The 18,137-nt window shown below is 32.4% G+C and overlaps 1 protein-coding gene across 1 annotated transcript in view; it reads right to left on the reverse strand.

The window, feature by feature from the left end:
* Positions 1 to 18,137, reverse strand: part of EXOC5 (exocyst complex component 5) — a 63,212-nt gene that overhangs the window by 9,965 nt on the left and 35,110 nt on the right. The window contains exons 8-15 of the mRNA XM_040641877.1: positions 17,408 to 17,452; positions 17,121 to 17,261; positions 16,050 to 16,132; positions 14,798 to 15,007; positions 13,154 to 13,301; positions 5,411 to 5,519; positions 1,597 to 1,717; positions 495 to 581 (exon numbers count right to left, since the gene is read on the reverse strand). Of these exons, the coding sequence (XP_040497811.1) occupies positions 495 to 581; positions 1,597 to 1,717; positions 5,411 to 5,519; positions 13,154 to 13,301; positions 14,798 to 15,007; positions 16,050 to 16,132; positions 17,121 to 17,261; positions 17,408 to 17,452 (944 nt within the window). The remainder of the gene's footprint in view (positions 1 to 494; positions 582 to 1,596; positions 1,718 to 5,410; positions 5,520 to 13,153; positions 13,302 to 14,797; positions 15,008 to 16,049; positions 16,133 to 17,120; positions 17,262 to 17,407; positions 17,453 to 18,137) is intronic.

Here is an 18,137-nt window from a genome sequence, read left to right on the forward strand (position 1 = left end):
CCTATAAAAATGGTTTTCACTTGAATCTAGTTTAAAAGCATACCTAAACATACTGAAAACCATTTTCATGATGCATTTATAATGGTATTTTTACAATTTAAAAAACGTAAGAAAAAGGGGGCGCCTGGCTGGCTCAGTCGGTGGAGCGTGTGACTCTTGGTCTCAGGGGTTGTGAATTCAAGCCCCACTTTGGGTGTGGACTTTAAAATAAAATCTTTAAAGGTGTGCCTGGGTGGCTCAGTCGGTTAAACATCTGACTCTTGATTTCGCCTCAGATCATGATCTCAGTATCATGAGACTGAGCCCCGTGTCCGGCTCTGCACTGAGCAGGGAGTCTGCTTGAGATTTTCTCTTTCTCCCTCTGCCCCTTCCCCCAGTGGTCTCTTTCTCTCTTAAAATAAATAAATAAATCTTTAAAAAGAAATCTTGAAAAAATAAATTAATTAAAAATAAACATAAAAAATATAAGAGAAAAGGTAAAACTAACAACTTGCCTATCAATGCCAGTATCCAATTTCATCTCCATCTGTTCAATTATTTCTTTTTTCTTCTGAAGACATTCAGATAACTTAGGAGAAGAGCTATTGAATGTTTAAAGGGAAAAAAAATCATATTAGCAGCCTTATAAAAGTTTTTCATAGGCATATATGTATTGTTATAAATATTTATAAATATACATATATTATTTTAATTTGCTCACAACTCCAAGAAACACATAAGTAGTAATTATTATGCCCAATTCAATACTAGGAAATTATGTACTATTACTATGCCTAATAGTCACACTAGGAAAAATTAACCAGTTAAATGAGAAGGAAGAGGAAGATTTAGATTTGTTACTTTCATCTAAAAGAGGATATCCCTTAAAAATATAAATATATGTGATTTTGAAATTTTGGGATTATTTGGTTTCCTTTTTAATTAAATATCTGGATTAACAGTAAAACAAAAACAAACAAAAAAAACCCCAAAGAAAAGAGACTTAAGAATATAATAAATTATACTAATTAAAATTTGAAGACTAACAGCCAATCCAGTTGTATTTAGCTTTCCTATATTATAAAAACAAATTTGACAATCATATTTGCCTTCTGAATGCCATCTAAATGTCAAAAACACCTAAACTATTAAGGAATATGCAACCCTAATAGTTATGTGAATTCTATGGCATTATTATGTGAATGCTATGTGGCATTACAGCTCTTAAAATAGTACATTTCCTTTTAAAGTGTGATTCAGGGATCACGAATGATCTTTACCTTTGAGATTGTTTTTGAACTAATTTCTTGTATATCAATGTACACAATAAAATGTTTAAAATTTTATCTTTTACATATTTTTCCTCTTTTTAAAAAATATTTTTCCTCTTTAATAAAGTACACATACAATTTTATAAGGCATGTTCATGTATACTCTACCTTATTTCATCCTCACATACTTTAAAAGTCCACATAAATTGATAGGAAGACATAAACCAAACCTTATTTAATGCTTTATTGAAATCTGTCCTATTAATCTTATAAAATTTTTGTTGCATATCTTTATATATAGAGCATTATAATAGTCACTGAAATAACAAAAATCAATTTGACTAACCTTATTAGTGGCATAAGGTGATCATTAAACTGCTTGTCAAAAAGATGAAAAATAGTATTGGCCTGTTGCACAACATCCAAAAAATAGAGATTTGCATTCCTAGAATCTGAAGAAGGAATTCCTAAAATTGGAAGGCATGTACATATTAGAATCATACTTGAAGAAATTTATCTTGGTAACAGAAAAATGAATATAGCATCATGAATAAAAGTAACTGCTAATTTTAATCAGCAATGATTTTTGATGACAGAAGAGTAAAATTAAGCTTAATAACTTAGTAAAATGAATCCAAAATTTTTACACGAAAATTTTCATCATCTACTCAGTCTCCATTATTTGCTGAGATAAACCAAAAAATAAATCAATAAATGAATCATCTTGGACTGTATCTTCTCCTTTCCTTTCCCACTCTCATGCCCGGTGGTTCCACAGTAGCCATGCATATACTTCCACCATTTTTCTTAAAACAAGGCCTCATTACATCTGATAACAGTTAAAATAATTTTTTATTAGTTTCCTGGGTTCAAATCACTTTATCTTTTCTGCTATATATTGTTGCCAGACTAACATACTTAAACTTACACATTTCACTCATCTTGCTCTCCATTATTTCCTCAAAACTATTCAAAGTATCCTCACTGTCTACAAAATAAATTCTTGATTTTCAGCATGGTATTCAGGCGACTCAACATGCTGACTCCAAAAAAGAGAGTAGATGATGAAAATTTTCATGTAAAAATCTTGGATTCATTTTATTAAGTTATTAAGCTTAATTCTACTTTCCAGACTTCAGTTTCCTCTTTTTTGTAAAAGAGCAAGAGATAAACTCTAAGGTCCATTCTAAACTTAGATGTTTATGTTTCCAGCTAAAATTAAAAGGCATTAATGGGCTAGGGAAAATATTCACATATGAGAAAATAAAATTAATACCTAGAATTCTTTATAGGATGATGATTTTTTTTCGAAGTTTTAAAAATGAAAACAAAGGTGTTTCATTTTTCCATAAAAGACAAAAATCACCAACTGGTAAGAAAATTAAAGGCTCCAACACAAACTTACAAGAGAAAAAAATAAAGTCAATACACATGTGGAAAATCCTTACTATTAATGAAAGATATTAAAATTAAGGTAATATTTATGTATGTTTTTAACCACTAAATTAAAGTTTTTGAAAGAATATTCAATTTATGCAGAAGAACTGGTACAACCATACATGCCAACAGCAGTGTAAATTAGTGCAAAAAAACCCTTTGGAAAGGTCTGTAAGTACAGAAATTTTAAAAATTGGCAACACACTTTGTGTGTGTGTGTTTTAAAGTAAACTCTACCTCCAATATGGCGCTTGAACTCATAATCTAGAGATCAAGAGTCTCATGCTCTACCAACTGACCAGCCAGGTGCCTCTGGTAACATACTTTGATCTGCTAACTTCACCTCTGGGATTTCATACAGAGAAAATAATTCGAAATAAGGAAAACACTTTAAGCTCTATAAAGTTCACTGTGGCATTATTCATATTACTAAATTGCTGAAAAAAATCCAATATGTCTAGTAGTAATAGGGGACAGTTAACTTTATAATAAATACACATGACAAAATTTTATACTATCATTAGAAATAACAGCCGTTAAGTGCTAACTGAATGGCTGCATGGAAGAAAATTTATGAATTGTAAGAGACATTTTCATCCTACCAGTAAATTTTCTAAGCCCTTCCAAATTATGAATACAGCTACTAAAATGAAGATGCCAGATTTCCAAACAAACTAAATAACAAATCCTTCATACCATATAGATTCAAATTCTTGTTACTTTTTTTCATTATCTTCTTTAATCTTCTTAATATCTTTGAGGTATTATTATCCCAATACAAACTGCCACATTAAGTCACTTACAAATGGCAAATGTTAAATACTTGATTGAAGAGTCGGCTGTAATTGGGGTGCCTGGCTGGCTCAGTTGGAAGAGCATGTGACTCTTGACCTTGGTTGGGATCATGAGTTTGAGCCCCACACTGGGTGTAGAGATTACTTCAGAAAATAAATAAATAAACTTAAAAAAAGAGTCTACTGTAATTAAGTTAAAAAAAAAAGGATACAAATGCTTATCTATAATCATGAGAGTGAATTAAAAAATGGGTAAGAATAACCCAGAAGTTTACTGAATTATGGGTCATTTTGCTTCAGTGTTAAAAAAACTTTAAAAAATGTGATATACAGTCAATAAACATTTTTGAGCATCTGCTATGTGCTTTCTAAGTACTAGATAATCATGATGAACAAGCCAGATACTCTTTCTTTTTGCTCTTTCTTTTTACTCTTTCACTCCATTCAGCTCTCTGGTTCATATACCTCCTCAGAGAGGCATTCTCTAAACAACCTCTCTAAAAAAAGTCCTCTGCTCCTGAATTCCCCATCCCACCTCCCAACACTTCTATCTCTTACTCAATTTTATTTTTCTTCATTGCACTTTCTAGTCATTTTTCTATCTTATCCCTAAGAATGAAAGCTCCATAAGTGCAGGAGTAGGCACTTGGGTATTTGTTGATGAATGAATTCTGGTAAGTGGAGGCAGACATTAACAGATGAAGATTTCATTGTGATAAATGCTATAAAAAATTAATTCAGTGATGAAATAATGAGTAACTAGGCTGGGAGTAGAGGGCTATCTTAGCTAGGGTAATCCACAAAAGCCTATTTAAGAAGGTGACATCTTAGTTGAGATCAGAGTTTAAAAAGTCAGGCATGAGAAGAGCTAAAGGAAAAGGGATTGGGGGGTAGGGGGAAAGCCTGAGTGAGAAAAAAAACAAATGAAGGCCAGAGTGGCTGATGGCTAAGGTAGTGAGAGGAAGTACAATATGAGAAATGGATGAATACATAAAAGGGAGGACAGATCAAAAGCCATGCTTTGTTTTCCCCCTAAAAGTAACAGGAAGTTCCTAAGGGTCTTAAATAAGGAAACGATAATCAAACTGACTGTTCTGTGAGTCAGTAATGTGGAGAGCTGAGAATGTACACAGAAAGATCAGTTAGGTATGGATAAAGACGACGGTGTTTATATTAGGGGGCGTTAGTAGAGCTTGAGAAAAGTAGATGAATTTGAGTTATGTTTGGAAGTATACTGATAGGATTTGCTAATAGACTGGCTATCAGGTTTGATGAAAAGAACTACAGCAATTCCTATGTTTGGGGCCTGAGCAACCAGTAAATAGTAATGCCTTCTAAGGACATGGCGAAGAATGGGAGTGAACAGGTTTAAATGGAAGATAAACAGTTTCAGTAGGGATATGTTAAATCTGAGATGCACAATGAACAGGTGGAAAGTTCAAGGACAAAACTACATTAATGCGGCTGGAATTTAGGGAAGAAATCATTATTATCCTATTAATACCAGTAAACCTGAAAGACCAAAAGCAAAAGAAAAATTTTAATATGAATCTATTCTTTTCCAGGCTTATTTTGGAATATTTTCCTTTCTAAACTTTACATTACTCAATTGCTTCAACCAAAATTGCTGTTTTCCTCCTTTGACATTTTATAACTTACAGCATTGTACCACATTCAGCCATCCACTGTAGTGTCTTATGTAGCTTACCCTGCCCTGCTTCATGTAAGCAATATGAGAAAACTGAGTCTTTGTGTAACTTTCTGCACCTATCAAACTCTTGCATTACAGATGCTCAAAAAGCATTATTTATTGCATTGAACTGATTTCGACATATAGAGTTGAAGATATACAAAACATTATGCATATAATTAATCAAGCATGATCAAAGGAATTTAACACAAAGTATTAGCACAAATAAATATACTTACCAGCAAGTCCTGTTTCCAAAGCATAATCAATATGCTCAATGCATAAAAATTCCACAAGAATGGTAAAAATTCTAAAGGCATTCCTTGGTAAATCAGAAGGATCAGAGAGCTTTAAAAAACAAAAACCAGATAATCATTCCTCAAGTCTATCTTTAAAAAAAGGGCTTTTTTTTTTAAGCAATCAACTTTGTATAAGATGTAGCCAGTATTCAGATATCAAAATAATTATGCCTCTTCCTCTCCACCCCCAATGCCTCTCTCACATACATAGACATACAGTTACAATGCTCCATATTTGTCTACAATTCTCCTGGCTTAGACTAGATCAATGTTTTTCTCACCTGGATTGCAATCCATTCGTGGATTATGACAAGAAAGAAAGAGGGAAGAGAAGAGAGAATCAATAGGAAATAAAGTATAATGTACATATTAAAACCAAATACGGTTTTATGAAATACACATACACACAAAAACATCATACACATACACATTCATGTAACAAATATCCACTGGACTATTATGTAAAATCCATTTCTTGTAGGTTGTAGTCAAAGAAGTTTCAGAGCCACCAACTTTAACAAAAGTTATTCCAGCAAAATTCAGAATAGAAAGGATTCTTTATTCTATTAGGGGGCGGGAATGGGGAAATCGATAACAAATGCACTACAAAATGTGTCAGGCTCAAATCCCAGCTTCATCACTTCCTCTTTGAGTAAACCCTTAAGATATTATTTGACCCCACCAGGCCTCAATTTCTTCATCTGTAAGGTGGGAATAATATATATATATTTTTAATAATATTTTTTCATTATATCATGTTAGTCACCATACAGTACATCCCTAGTTTCTGATGTAAAGTTCCATGATTCATTACTTGCATATAACACCCAGTGCACCATGCAATATGTGCCCTGGTGGGAATAATATTAATAGTCCTTACATCCTAGTCCTGAGTTGAGAATAAAATATAAAAAATGCACATAAAGTATTTTTAGCACAATGTTTGGCACATAGTAAACTTACAATAATAAATGTTCATTTTGCTATTGATATTGCTGATGACTAACTACTCAGAGGAAGTATGAGTAATTATGGTGAGAAAATGAAATCTCTCTCTAAAAAGTTAGAAAACTACCTCTCAACATCTTATAACTGCTTCTTGTATTATTTATCAACTGACTGTTGCCTCTTTGTAGTCTCTATTCATTTACCTTTCTCAGAGTAATGTTTGTTATCTAATATAAAGAGCTGGGAGCTGAAGTGCATAACCCCCTTTAAGAACCCTATTATAAATACTGATTTGCTATTACTCAATTCCCTTCCTGATCTTCTTAATACCACTTCAAAGTTTACTCTTCACTCTTCACTAGTCACTCTACCACAACTTTCACCTCCCTTCTTTGCTCACTGATGCTCAATAGATGCCCTTAACAAGCAAAAAAGAATAAACTTCCCCCCCTCCTGTTTACATTCATATATCCACGCATAATTGATAGAAGAGGTAGACAGAAAACTGATAGGCAGATGGAAGATGTAAACAACCATGTCAATCAACTGGACCTGACATGTACAGAATACTCCATTTAACAACATCAGGATATACATTCTTTTTTCAAGTATACACAAAACATTTACAAAGATGGATCATATCCTGGGCTAGAAAACAAGTCTCAACAAATTTAAAATGGATTCACATCATACAAATCATGTCCTCTAACCACAACAGGATCAAATTTGAATTAATAACAGAAAGAACAAAAAAACACCTCAATATCTGACAACTAAAACACTTCTAAATCACTCTTGGGCCAAAAGAAATCAAAAGGGAAATTTAAAAGTATTTTGAACTGAATTAAAATAAATACAACATATCAAAATTTGTGGTATGCAGCTAAAGCTTACCTTAGAGGGAAATTTATAAGACTAAATGTTTATATAAGAGAAGAACGGTCTCAAATCAATGACCCCAGTTTCCACCTTACAAAACTAAACAAAGAAGGGCAAATGAAACCCAAGTAAGCAGCAGAAAAGAAATAGAGTGGAAACTGATGAAACACAAAAGAACAGAGAAAAATCAATGATACCAAAAGCTGATTCTTTGGAAAAATCAATAAAATTGATAAACCTCTAGCCAGACTGATCGGGAAAAAAAAGATACAAGTTACTGATATCAAGAATAAAAAGGTGACATCACTATAGATGCTACAGATATTAAAAGGATAATAAGGAAATATGAACAATGTAATCCCAATAAATTCAAACATTTATGTGAAATATACAAATCATTGAAGACACTAACTACCAAAGCTCAATTAAAAAGAAATAGGTAACTTAAATAGTTCTGAATCTATTATAGAAGTTGGATTTGTAGTTAAAAACCCTCACAAAGTGCAGGCCCAAATGACTTTACTAGTAAATTCTACCAAACATTTAACTAAGAAGTAATATCAATTTTACACAATCTCTTCCAGAAAATTGAAGAGAAGAAATAGTTTCCAACTCATTCTACAAGGCCAACATTACCCTGATAACCAAAACTAGACACTGTGTGAAAAAAATATATGTATAAGTCAATATCCCTCATGAACACAAGCACAAAAATTCTAAACAAAAGTACAGCAAACCTAATCCAACAAAAAATACATAGGATAATACTTGATGACCAAGCGGGGTTTTATCAAAGGAAACGAAAGCAAGGTTAACATTTGGAAATCAATGTTACTCAGCACATTAACAGAATAAAAAGAAAGCACTTGACAAAATCCAACACCTAATCTTATAAAAACCCAGAAAACTAAAAATAATTTCCTCAATCTGATAAAGAGCATCTGTGAAAAACCTACAATGAATATCATACTTAACGGTGAAAGACTCAATGCTTTATTCTTAAGATAAAGAATAATACATGGTATTTGCTCTCACCACTTCCACTCATCATTTTACTGGAGGTTCTGAGCAATGCAACAATGCAAGAGAACAAAATAACAGGTTTCTATACTAGAAAGGAATAAGTAAAACTGACTTATTGGCAGACAACATGACAGTCTATTTAAAAATCCTATGGCAGGCGCCTGGGTGGCACAGCGGTTAAGCATCTGCCTTTGGCTCAGGGCGTGATCCTGGCGTTATGGGATCGAGCCCCACATCAGGCTCCTCCGCTATGAGCCTGCTTCTTCCTCTCCCACTCCCCCTGCTTGTGTTCCCTCTCTCGCTGGCTGTCTCTATCTCTGTCGAATAAATAAATAAAATCTTTAAAAAAAATAAAAAATAAAAAAAATAAAATAAAAATCCTATGGAATCTAAAAAAAAAAAAAGCCATTAGAACTAATAAGTAAGTTTGGTTAGGTTGCAGGTATAAAGTCAACATATAAAAATCAATACACTAACAACAAAGTATCAAAAGTATAAATTAAAAAATACCACTTATATTAAAATAACACAAAAAATATTAAATACTCAGGGATAAACCATGTGTGCTAAAAATTACAAAACTCTGGTACGGGAAATTAAACAAAAAATCAATGGACAGATAAACTTTATTCATAGAGTGAAAACTCAGTATTATTAAGATGTCACTTTTCCACAAACAGAACTACAGATTCAATGCAATCAAAACCCAAACATTTTTTCCCCAGGGACTGACAAACTGATTATAAGACATATGAGAATGCAAAATCATCTATATGAAAATATTAGAGGACTTACTCTACCTGATTCAAGACAATAATTACAGTGATCAAGACAGTGTAATATTGGCACAAAGACAAATAGGTCAATGGGACAGAATAGAGTCCAGAAACAGATCCACATATAAATTGTCAAGCAGTTTTTGACAAAGGTTCCAAAGTAATTTAGTGGAGAAAGGATAGTCTTTCCAACAAATAACACTTAAACAACTGGATACCTAAATGTAAAAAACTGAACTTTGATCCAACATCATAGGACATGTATAAGTTAACTCAAAAATGACTATAGACTTAAACGTAAAACCTTAAACTGTGAAACTACTGAAAGGAAACATAATAGGAAATCTTTGTGACCATGGGTTAGGCAAAGTTTTCTTATATATAAAACACCATCATAATGGAAAAGTATAAATTGGGTTTCACCAAAATTAAGAACTTCTAGTCTTTGCAAATACTGTTAAGAGATTGAAAAGGCAAGTCACAGACTGAAAGAAAACTTTGCAAATCACGTATCCGATAAATGAATTGTAACTAGAATACAGAACTCTCAAAGGATAAGAAAACAACTCAATTTTCAAAAAGCACGAAATACATCAAAGAATATATACAAATAGCAAATATACACATGAAAAGATACTCAACATAATTAGTCATTAGGAAAATGCAAACTAAAACCATAATAAGATATCGGTACACACCGTTAGGCTGTCTAAAATTAAAAAGACGGATCATACCAAATGTTGGAGATCACGGAGAACAAATGGAACTTTAACACATTACTGGTGGGAATGACAAATGAAACAACAACCTTGGAAAACAGTTTGGCAGTTACTTTAAAAGAAATACCATATGACTCAGCCATATTGCTTCTAAGTATATACTCAAGAGAAATGAAAGCATATGTCTGCATAAAGACATATATATCAATGTTCACAGCAACTTCATAATAGTCAAATACTGAAATCAATCTAAATATCAATAGGTAAGTAGATATACTGTGGTATATTCATGCAAGGAAATACTACTCAGCAATATAAAGGAGCATACTAAGTAATAAAACAATGTGGATGAATTTCTAAATAATCATGCTGAATGAAAGAAGACAGAAACACATGTACACATTATAACACACTATATACTATTTATAAAAAATTCTAGAAAATTAATGAACCTCTTAAAGACATCCTATTTAGCTTTCAAGTCTCAGTCCTTAAATGTCACCTTCTTTTTGAAAACAAATTTACAGTGACATAAAGCTGTTCAGTGGTTCTCTGAGGATAGAAGTGAAGGGAAGAGGAAAGGGGGACTGTAAAAGGACAAAAGGAAACTTTTTGGGGTGATGGATCTGTTCATTATCTTGACTGAGGTTATAGCTTCAGAAATGTAGACATAACATCAAAGTTATCAAATTGTGCAGTTTAAATATATGCAGTTTACTGAATGTCAAAGGTATCTCAAAGTCCTTTTTTTAAAAAGAAAGGGAAAAAAGCACTAATCTCATTACACTGCCCTTTTTAAATAATCCTTTAAAGCTTACATCATCATCTACAAGGTCAAGTCTGAATTTCTAAGCATGGTGTACAGAGTTTCTGTTTACCTTTTCAACTTCCTTTCTCACTACTCTCCCATGTACATTTCTTTTTTTTTTTTTTTTTTAAGATTTTATTTATTTATTTGACAGAGATAGAGACAGCCAGCGAGAGAGGGAACACAAGCAGGGGGAGTGGGAGAGGAAGAAGCAGGCTCCCAGCGGAGGAGCCTGATGTAGGGCTCGATCCCAGAGCACCAGGATCATGCCCTGAGCCAAAGGCAGACGCTTAACGACTGTGCCACCCAGGCGCCCCCTGCCATGTACATTTCTATTTCAAGCATTTTATGCCGTACAGCTGATCTTTGTATATTACTTTTTACATGTACTATTCCCGGCAAGAATCACCTTCTTGAAGATATCCTATGTAGCTTTAAGACTCAGGCCTAAAAAGACCCCTTCTTTTTGAAACCTTTTCAAATAAATACTTTTCCTCAATTCTTTAACCAGGCAGAGCTGGTTGCATTGTCTTGGTCCCAGCAGGGTATACCTATTTTGCATTGATTATTTAGGTCTACCTCCTTTCTCCACACTATTCAAAAGTAATATATAGGTCTTATTTTTATATCTTCAATGTCTAGCATAGCAGCTGGTACAAAGTAAACACATGTTTCTTGGATCAGATTGTGCTAAACAAAACTGAATTTCCATCTTGTAACTTTCTAGACAAAAGGTCATGATATAGAGCTAGTTACTATGATTCAAACAACATAATGCTGACAGCTTCAGGTTCAATGATCTTTAGAAATACTTTAACATATTACCAGCATTCAGAAAAGTAGAGATAGTAATTTACCAAATATACCCATCACCCACCCAGATGTGTCAAACCTTAACATTTTTCCAAATGTACTTCAGATTTTTTATCTTTTTGCGGGGGAGGGAGGAAGGGGAGTTCTACATATGGATAAAGTCCATTAGGTACTCCTCCCTCATGGCAAACACTACCCTGAATCTATCATGCTTATGCTTGGGCACATCCCTAAACAATATAAGGTATCCTTTTACTTTTTGAAACTTTGTATAGTGGTGTTATACTGAATATATCTTTTCCCCATCTTGTTCTTTTTCACTCAACACTGTATTTTTGAGATTTATTGTGGATACATGTAACTCTAGTTTAGTCATTTAAATTGTTACATGGTTTTCTAGTGTATGAACAATGTCAGTTTATCAATTCTCTTTTTGAGGCACACTTAATTTGCTTCTAATTTTTCACCATGATAAACACTGCTATGATGTTAGACATGGCATGTAGACCTATGAGTTTCTCTAAGGAAATCTCAAGTTACTATCCAAAGTAACTATACCAATTTTTATTTCCATTGGTAGTGTATGAAAATTTCTATTGCTCCACATCCTTAACACACACTTAGTATCACCAGACTTAATTTTTGTAGACTGAATGAGAATGAGATAGTATTTTCCCATTTTAAGTTTCATTTTCCTATTAGTGAGATTGACTATCTTACTGGTAATTTACATTTTCTGTATTTGTTTACATATGTTTATCAAAATAACCCTTCCTAACTTATTCCAAAATAACTTGCATATATTATCTCCTTTTTGTAGGTAAAGAATCTGAGCTTTAGAGACATTAGGTAACTGGCCAGAGGCAGTGGTCAAGCCAGGTTTTGAGTCCACCTCTAGCTGACTCCAGAGATAGCTCTTGGCTATCACATATAATGGCGTCAATGATAGTTACTTCATTTACTGAGAACCCACTATGTGCATTTTTAGTCTTTGTTTTCTATTGATTTATATTTATATGTATTATTTATATTGATTTACTGTCCATCAATATAAAATATATAGACTATATATATCAATACAAATAAAAAATTAAGACTGCCTCAACTCTCAGTTCCACTGCTTAAGAAGTATGTTATCTCAGTTTCTTCATCTGTAAAATGGAATAAAAACCTCACAAGGTTGTTACAATGATTAAATGAGCTGGTGTATATCTAAAGTGCTTTGGAACATTGTATATGCTATACAATTATTTGCCACTATTACTTGTTTTACATAATCTTCTGCTAGTAACATTGGTTATAAATACCTTCTTGCAGGCTATGACTTATCTGTTTCCTTTGTTAAAGTGTGTTTGTTGGACAGAAATTCTAAAGTTTAATGGACTCAACTTTTCCTTTGGTATCTAGGTTCTTAAAATATTCTTTTTTCCCTAATGGTCTGTTTCTTTATGAGATGGCTCTAAATCTCCCTTTCATATCTTGATTTAATATACCTTACAGAAGAAAAATGTGGTATATTCAACTTTCAAAATTATATTAAAATATACTTCTAAATAATTTAAAAATAATTCTGTTCTCCAAAACAAAACCTCCATCATTTTTTATTACAAAAAAGTAGTTGTTCCTAACCAGAGAGCAGATTTAGATCTTATTATAAACAAGGCAAAGATTAAAAAACACAACCATATAAATAAAATAAATTTATAATTACTCTTACCCTATGACATCTTTCAAAGGCTTGTTTGGTTTCTTGTAAAAGATTAACCACCACTTCTTGAGATAGGAAAGTTTCCCCATGAGTATCGATACTTGGCCCCAGTGGTAAATTGGTACGTTGTCTAATTCTCTCTTTCAAATCCTGAATACTAATGCATCATAACAACAAATGAAAAGAGAACACTTTACTATACACAGATTTCAATTTCAAGTACTCTTCAACTTAGTATAAATCAACAGAGATAAATGGACTAACTGCCAGACCTAAAAGTTCTAATTTCAATAATTAGCTCTGTAAAGTGAAATAAGCCTTAATCTCTAAACAGAAGATTTTCATCAGAAAAATGAGTATATATGGAATTATGACCTTTAAAGTCTCTTTCAGCTCTTTAATTGTGACTCAATAGCCAAAAATTTCTTGTTTGGTTTCCTTATGAACTGGACTATTCCAAATAAGTTAATATAACTAAATCATCCTACTTACCTCAAAAATTCAGTGCTTTTTAAATATATTTAACCATTTGAGCATATTGCACATTTCTTTATCATTATTAAATAAGATATATGAAACACAGTTTAGCTTTTCTTAATGACTGAGGGTTATTTTGAACATTATTTGGTGGTATCTTTAGAAGGTTGGATTTCTTTTGCTCCTAGAATATCTAGCTCTAGACCACTATGAACATTTTTTTAAAAGATTTTATTTTGGGGGCACCTGGGTGGCTCAGTCGGTTAAGCATCTGCCTTCGGCTCAGGTCATGCTCTCAGAGTCCTGGGATCAAGCCCCGCATCAGGCTCCCTGGAGCCTGTTCTCCCTCTCCCTCTGATCCTCTCCCTGCTGCTCATGCTCTCTCTCTCCTAAATAAACAAATAAAATCTTAAACAAATTATATATATATATATATTTTTTTTTTTTAAACATAATCTCTACACCCAACATGGGGCTCAAACTTACAATCCTGAGATCAAGAGTTGCATACACCACTGACTGAGCCAGCCAGGCACCCAAAACTTAATTTTTTTTTAAATTTTCATAATTGTTCTTTAGTTTTTCTCTTCCTTTACTTGCTGCTGACTTTCAGATGTCACTTCTTATTCCTAATTACAACCTCTCCCTGACCATTCTTTAGTATATGACAAACTTGGAAACAAGAAACTGATTTGAGTGTACTCTGTACTCTATTCTGCTTCATTTTAGAATCAAACCCAGACAGTTGAGATCTGGATAACAGGTGCCACCAACCCTACAGCAAATCATTTTCTTCTAGTATGTGAATAATCACAGGTTTTAAGGTATTAATTAAATAACTTTATGCCCACGTGCTATTTTTTCCCATATCTGCAACAACAAAAAATGATGTGCTTCCTAGTTAACAACCTGGAATAATTTACTCAGTCTGGGGGGGAAAAAAGGAGACTATAGAACTCTTTACAGTGCTGGTATTCTGCTTTACATTTTAATTACATTATATTAGGTTATTTCAACATGTGGTTCAAGAGACAGGATTTGATCAATGGTGTAAATAAGCTGGGTTAAATGAGTTCTTCACAGAAAATTCACTGTCATATTTGACAACTTTGTCCAAATATAATAAAGTTTTTAAAATCTTTAGTTTTAACTACAACATTTAATAAAAACACTTACCCTCCTGTGCCAATGGATCTCTTTTGATGGTTTTTTGAGTCATAATAGCGCTGCAGGATCATAGCACTTCTGCTTTTTAAATATCCAGTCTCCACCTCAATATAGTTCTCCAAATAGGAAGTGAAAATGGATTTGATAAGCTTAGACAAGAAAGTCTGTTTATCAGTACCTAAGTTAAATTCCATCAACTTGCTGGAAAGATTTGTGGTTCTTTTCATGGAAAGGGGGGAAAAAAAGATTAATGTATATTTTAGGTATAGTGACAATACTAAGGAATATATATTTTTACAATGTGATTTTAATAACTTATGTTAAACCACCATTTCTTAAACCTTGGAAGACACTTAGGATACAGAGAGCAGCTGCATAGGGTAATATATAAAGTAGAATGGATATTGCAAACAACACTATGGTTTAGAAAACTGACTAGGGATAATCTCCTAGGGATCTTAGGAGAGGAAACCAAGGCAACCGACCAGTCTAGAAATGGCAACAGTGGCAGAGTTCTAATGCCATTCATGATATGGTACTCACATCAGAATACTGAGAGATCTACTTTCTGTTTATTTTCTTTTGTCTTTATCCCAATTTAACACAAATGTCCATGTGGACTTCCCTCTAATTTTCTGTTTCACATTATTAAAGACAGGCTCACAATAAATGTTGTTGGGATGAACTTCCTGATTACAGTTACTTTTGAAAACCCTCCTTTCAAAATGATGACACTGATGAACAGCAACAGGACTGGAAAAAAAACTCCATGAGAAGCTAAGCTTCTGATACAATATTTCCAAATGTTACACTTTTATTTACAAAGCCCATGGCAAATTTTCCTATCAGGCTTAAGGCTGAAGCTGTCATTTGTTAAGAATTTGTGACTTTCTCAATTTCTACAGTTTTAACTGCCAAATAAATGTAATTATACCACGTCTTAGAGAAAAAATTTAAAGAATAGTGAACTAGCTTACAATTAAAATCAGAAACAAAATTCTTGAGTCTTAAACAGCATGAAAAAATTTACATTAAAGTACATGACTATACAGCATAATATCCAATTCCTTAAGTTAACATGCTGAGAATACTGCTCTCTATACAATAGTAGTCTATATAACCAAGCATTTAATGCTAAAATGTATACTGCTATCTGACAAACTATTACTCAAAATACCTGAATACTTCATTTCTATTAAAAAAAAGGAAAGAAAATCTGAGATGTTACTATTTTCCTATTTTCTAGTAATTAAAAGCATACCTTGTATATAAATCATAGAGATTTTTGAGATACTGCTCTGCATCAGACTTCCTACATTCTTCTAACTGGTCTTTCACAAAACTCTGAAAAAAAGTCAACATTCTGTCAAGTAAATTATATATTTTTCTCTAAAATTATTCCACATTCTTGAATTATTCTGATTAAAATATAATAGAAAAGGCAATGCATAGAAAATATATCAATATAAAAAATAGGTTTTTAATTTTTAATGCTTCTCATATTTACATGTTCATTTATAGCACTCTTGGGACTAAGTATTAAGAATTTCAAAATAACTTTTCTTTTGAAACTGGCCTTACCTTGCCTCATAAAGTACATTTTAAAAACAAAACCTGAGGCTCTACTGATAAAGTCAATTCCTTAAAGCAGCATTCCCCAAACTGTGGCCTGGGTAACCCTAGGGTCCCTTGAGACATTAACAGGCATTACTCTAAAATTAGGATATGCTGTACTTTACACTCTTGTTTCCAGAGAATCACAATACATATTAGTACTTTTAAAGGCTACTAAAAGTCATGAATTGTGTTTTAAAATCAAATACTTCTTTAATGTTGCTTAATCTGGTAGTAAACATAGTTTAGAAAATGTTGCTTTAATGTATAGTGCTATGGGAATCAAGGTTGTAAATTAAAATTACTGTGTTTTTTCTTTTCGTGTTAGTACATATTATAAAAAATTCTACAGATTGCACTTGTAATTCTTACTCAATTTCACAAATGCCATCTATTGGTCAGAGTAAGGACCCAATAAAAATTAAAATGTGAGGCTACCCCTTGACAACCTGTTATAACTACTATTGCTCCTGGAATAAATTTCAAATGTGCTCTGATGATGCTTAGTGATTATGATTAGCACCTTTTTTTTCTTGACGAACAATATTTTTTAAAAAAGCATGACACTGTCATTCCTTTCCCCTTCACTGAATAAATAGATTACTATCCCAAAGGGCATTACATGAATAAACTAAATTTTTAAAAAACTTTTAAAACACAGAGGAAAAAGAAAATCACAGATTGCCTTAAGAACTATTTAATCATTGTTTAAAATTACCTGTAGTTTGATTTCAAATACATTTTGAATAAGTTTAGCCAGTACTGTTTCTGGATTACTAAAGATATCTCCAACTTGTTTGTTCACCCGTTGACAAAGTATTGCTGCATCTTCAAATATATCATTTCTCAAGTAAGCACCCTAAATAGAGGCATTTTACATAGTGAATATATAATTTCTAAATGGTTTTAAAAATACATAAAATAAAATAAAATAAAATAAAATAAAATAAAATAAAATAAAGCATAAAATAAAATAAAATCCAATAAAGTATACTATTATGTTACCTCCTGGCACTGCTTTATATAAACATCAACACAATGGGAATAACCCTACGAAGAAGAAAGAAATACATTATCACAGTTCTGGTTTAACAACAATAATAGTAATAATCTCAATAAAAGAGTTATTATATGTAATAAAGCTATGTCTATGTCCTTATGAATCACCAGTAGTAATTGTTATGAGCTTAAATAAAATTAATCACAGAAAACTAATAATATAGTATCTGCTCCCAATTGCTTTCTATGAAATTGATCACCTGGTTCATATCCCTGCAGGATTTTAGAATGAAAGGACACTGAGGTATGAGTTCTGTACAGTCATTTTGCCCTATGATCACCTAGCCATCTCCTTCAACTCTAAAACACGTATACGTGTGCATGCACTCACACACACACAGATTCACAATCTTGAAAAAAGGTATACCTATGTATGTATTTCCTTCTTTACTCTCTTGGATTCAAAGCATTTGTGTTCTCCTGTAAGAATCTGAACAGAGCTGTACTTAACTGGCATTCTGGAAATTTACTTTTAAAATTGAATCTATTTTAGCAGAGCATATTTAAACAAATAATTTGTCATATTAAGTTCTCTATAATGATTTTTATTCATTAACAAATCATACATAAAAACAAGTTAAGTAATGCAAAGTATGCTATTGTCTCAAGAGCCATTCTCAATACTCATGCAGGTATTTTACTCAAATGAAAAGTCTGAAAAAATAACTTCTATTTC

Source organism: Ursus maritimus, unplaced genomic scaffold (assembly GCF_017311325.1).
Source record: "Ursus maritimus isolate PB19 unplaced genomic scaffold, ASM1731132v1 scaffold_25, whole genome shotgun sequence".
In the NCBI taxonomy this organism is placed as follows: Eukaryota; Metazoa; Chordata; class Mammalia; order Carnivora; family Ursidae; genus Ursus; species Ursus maritimus.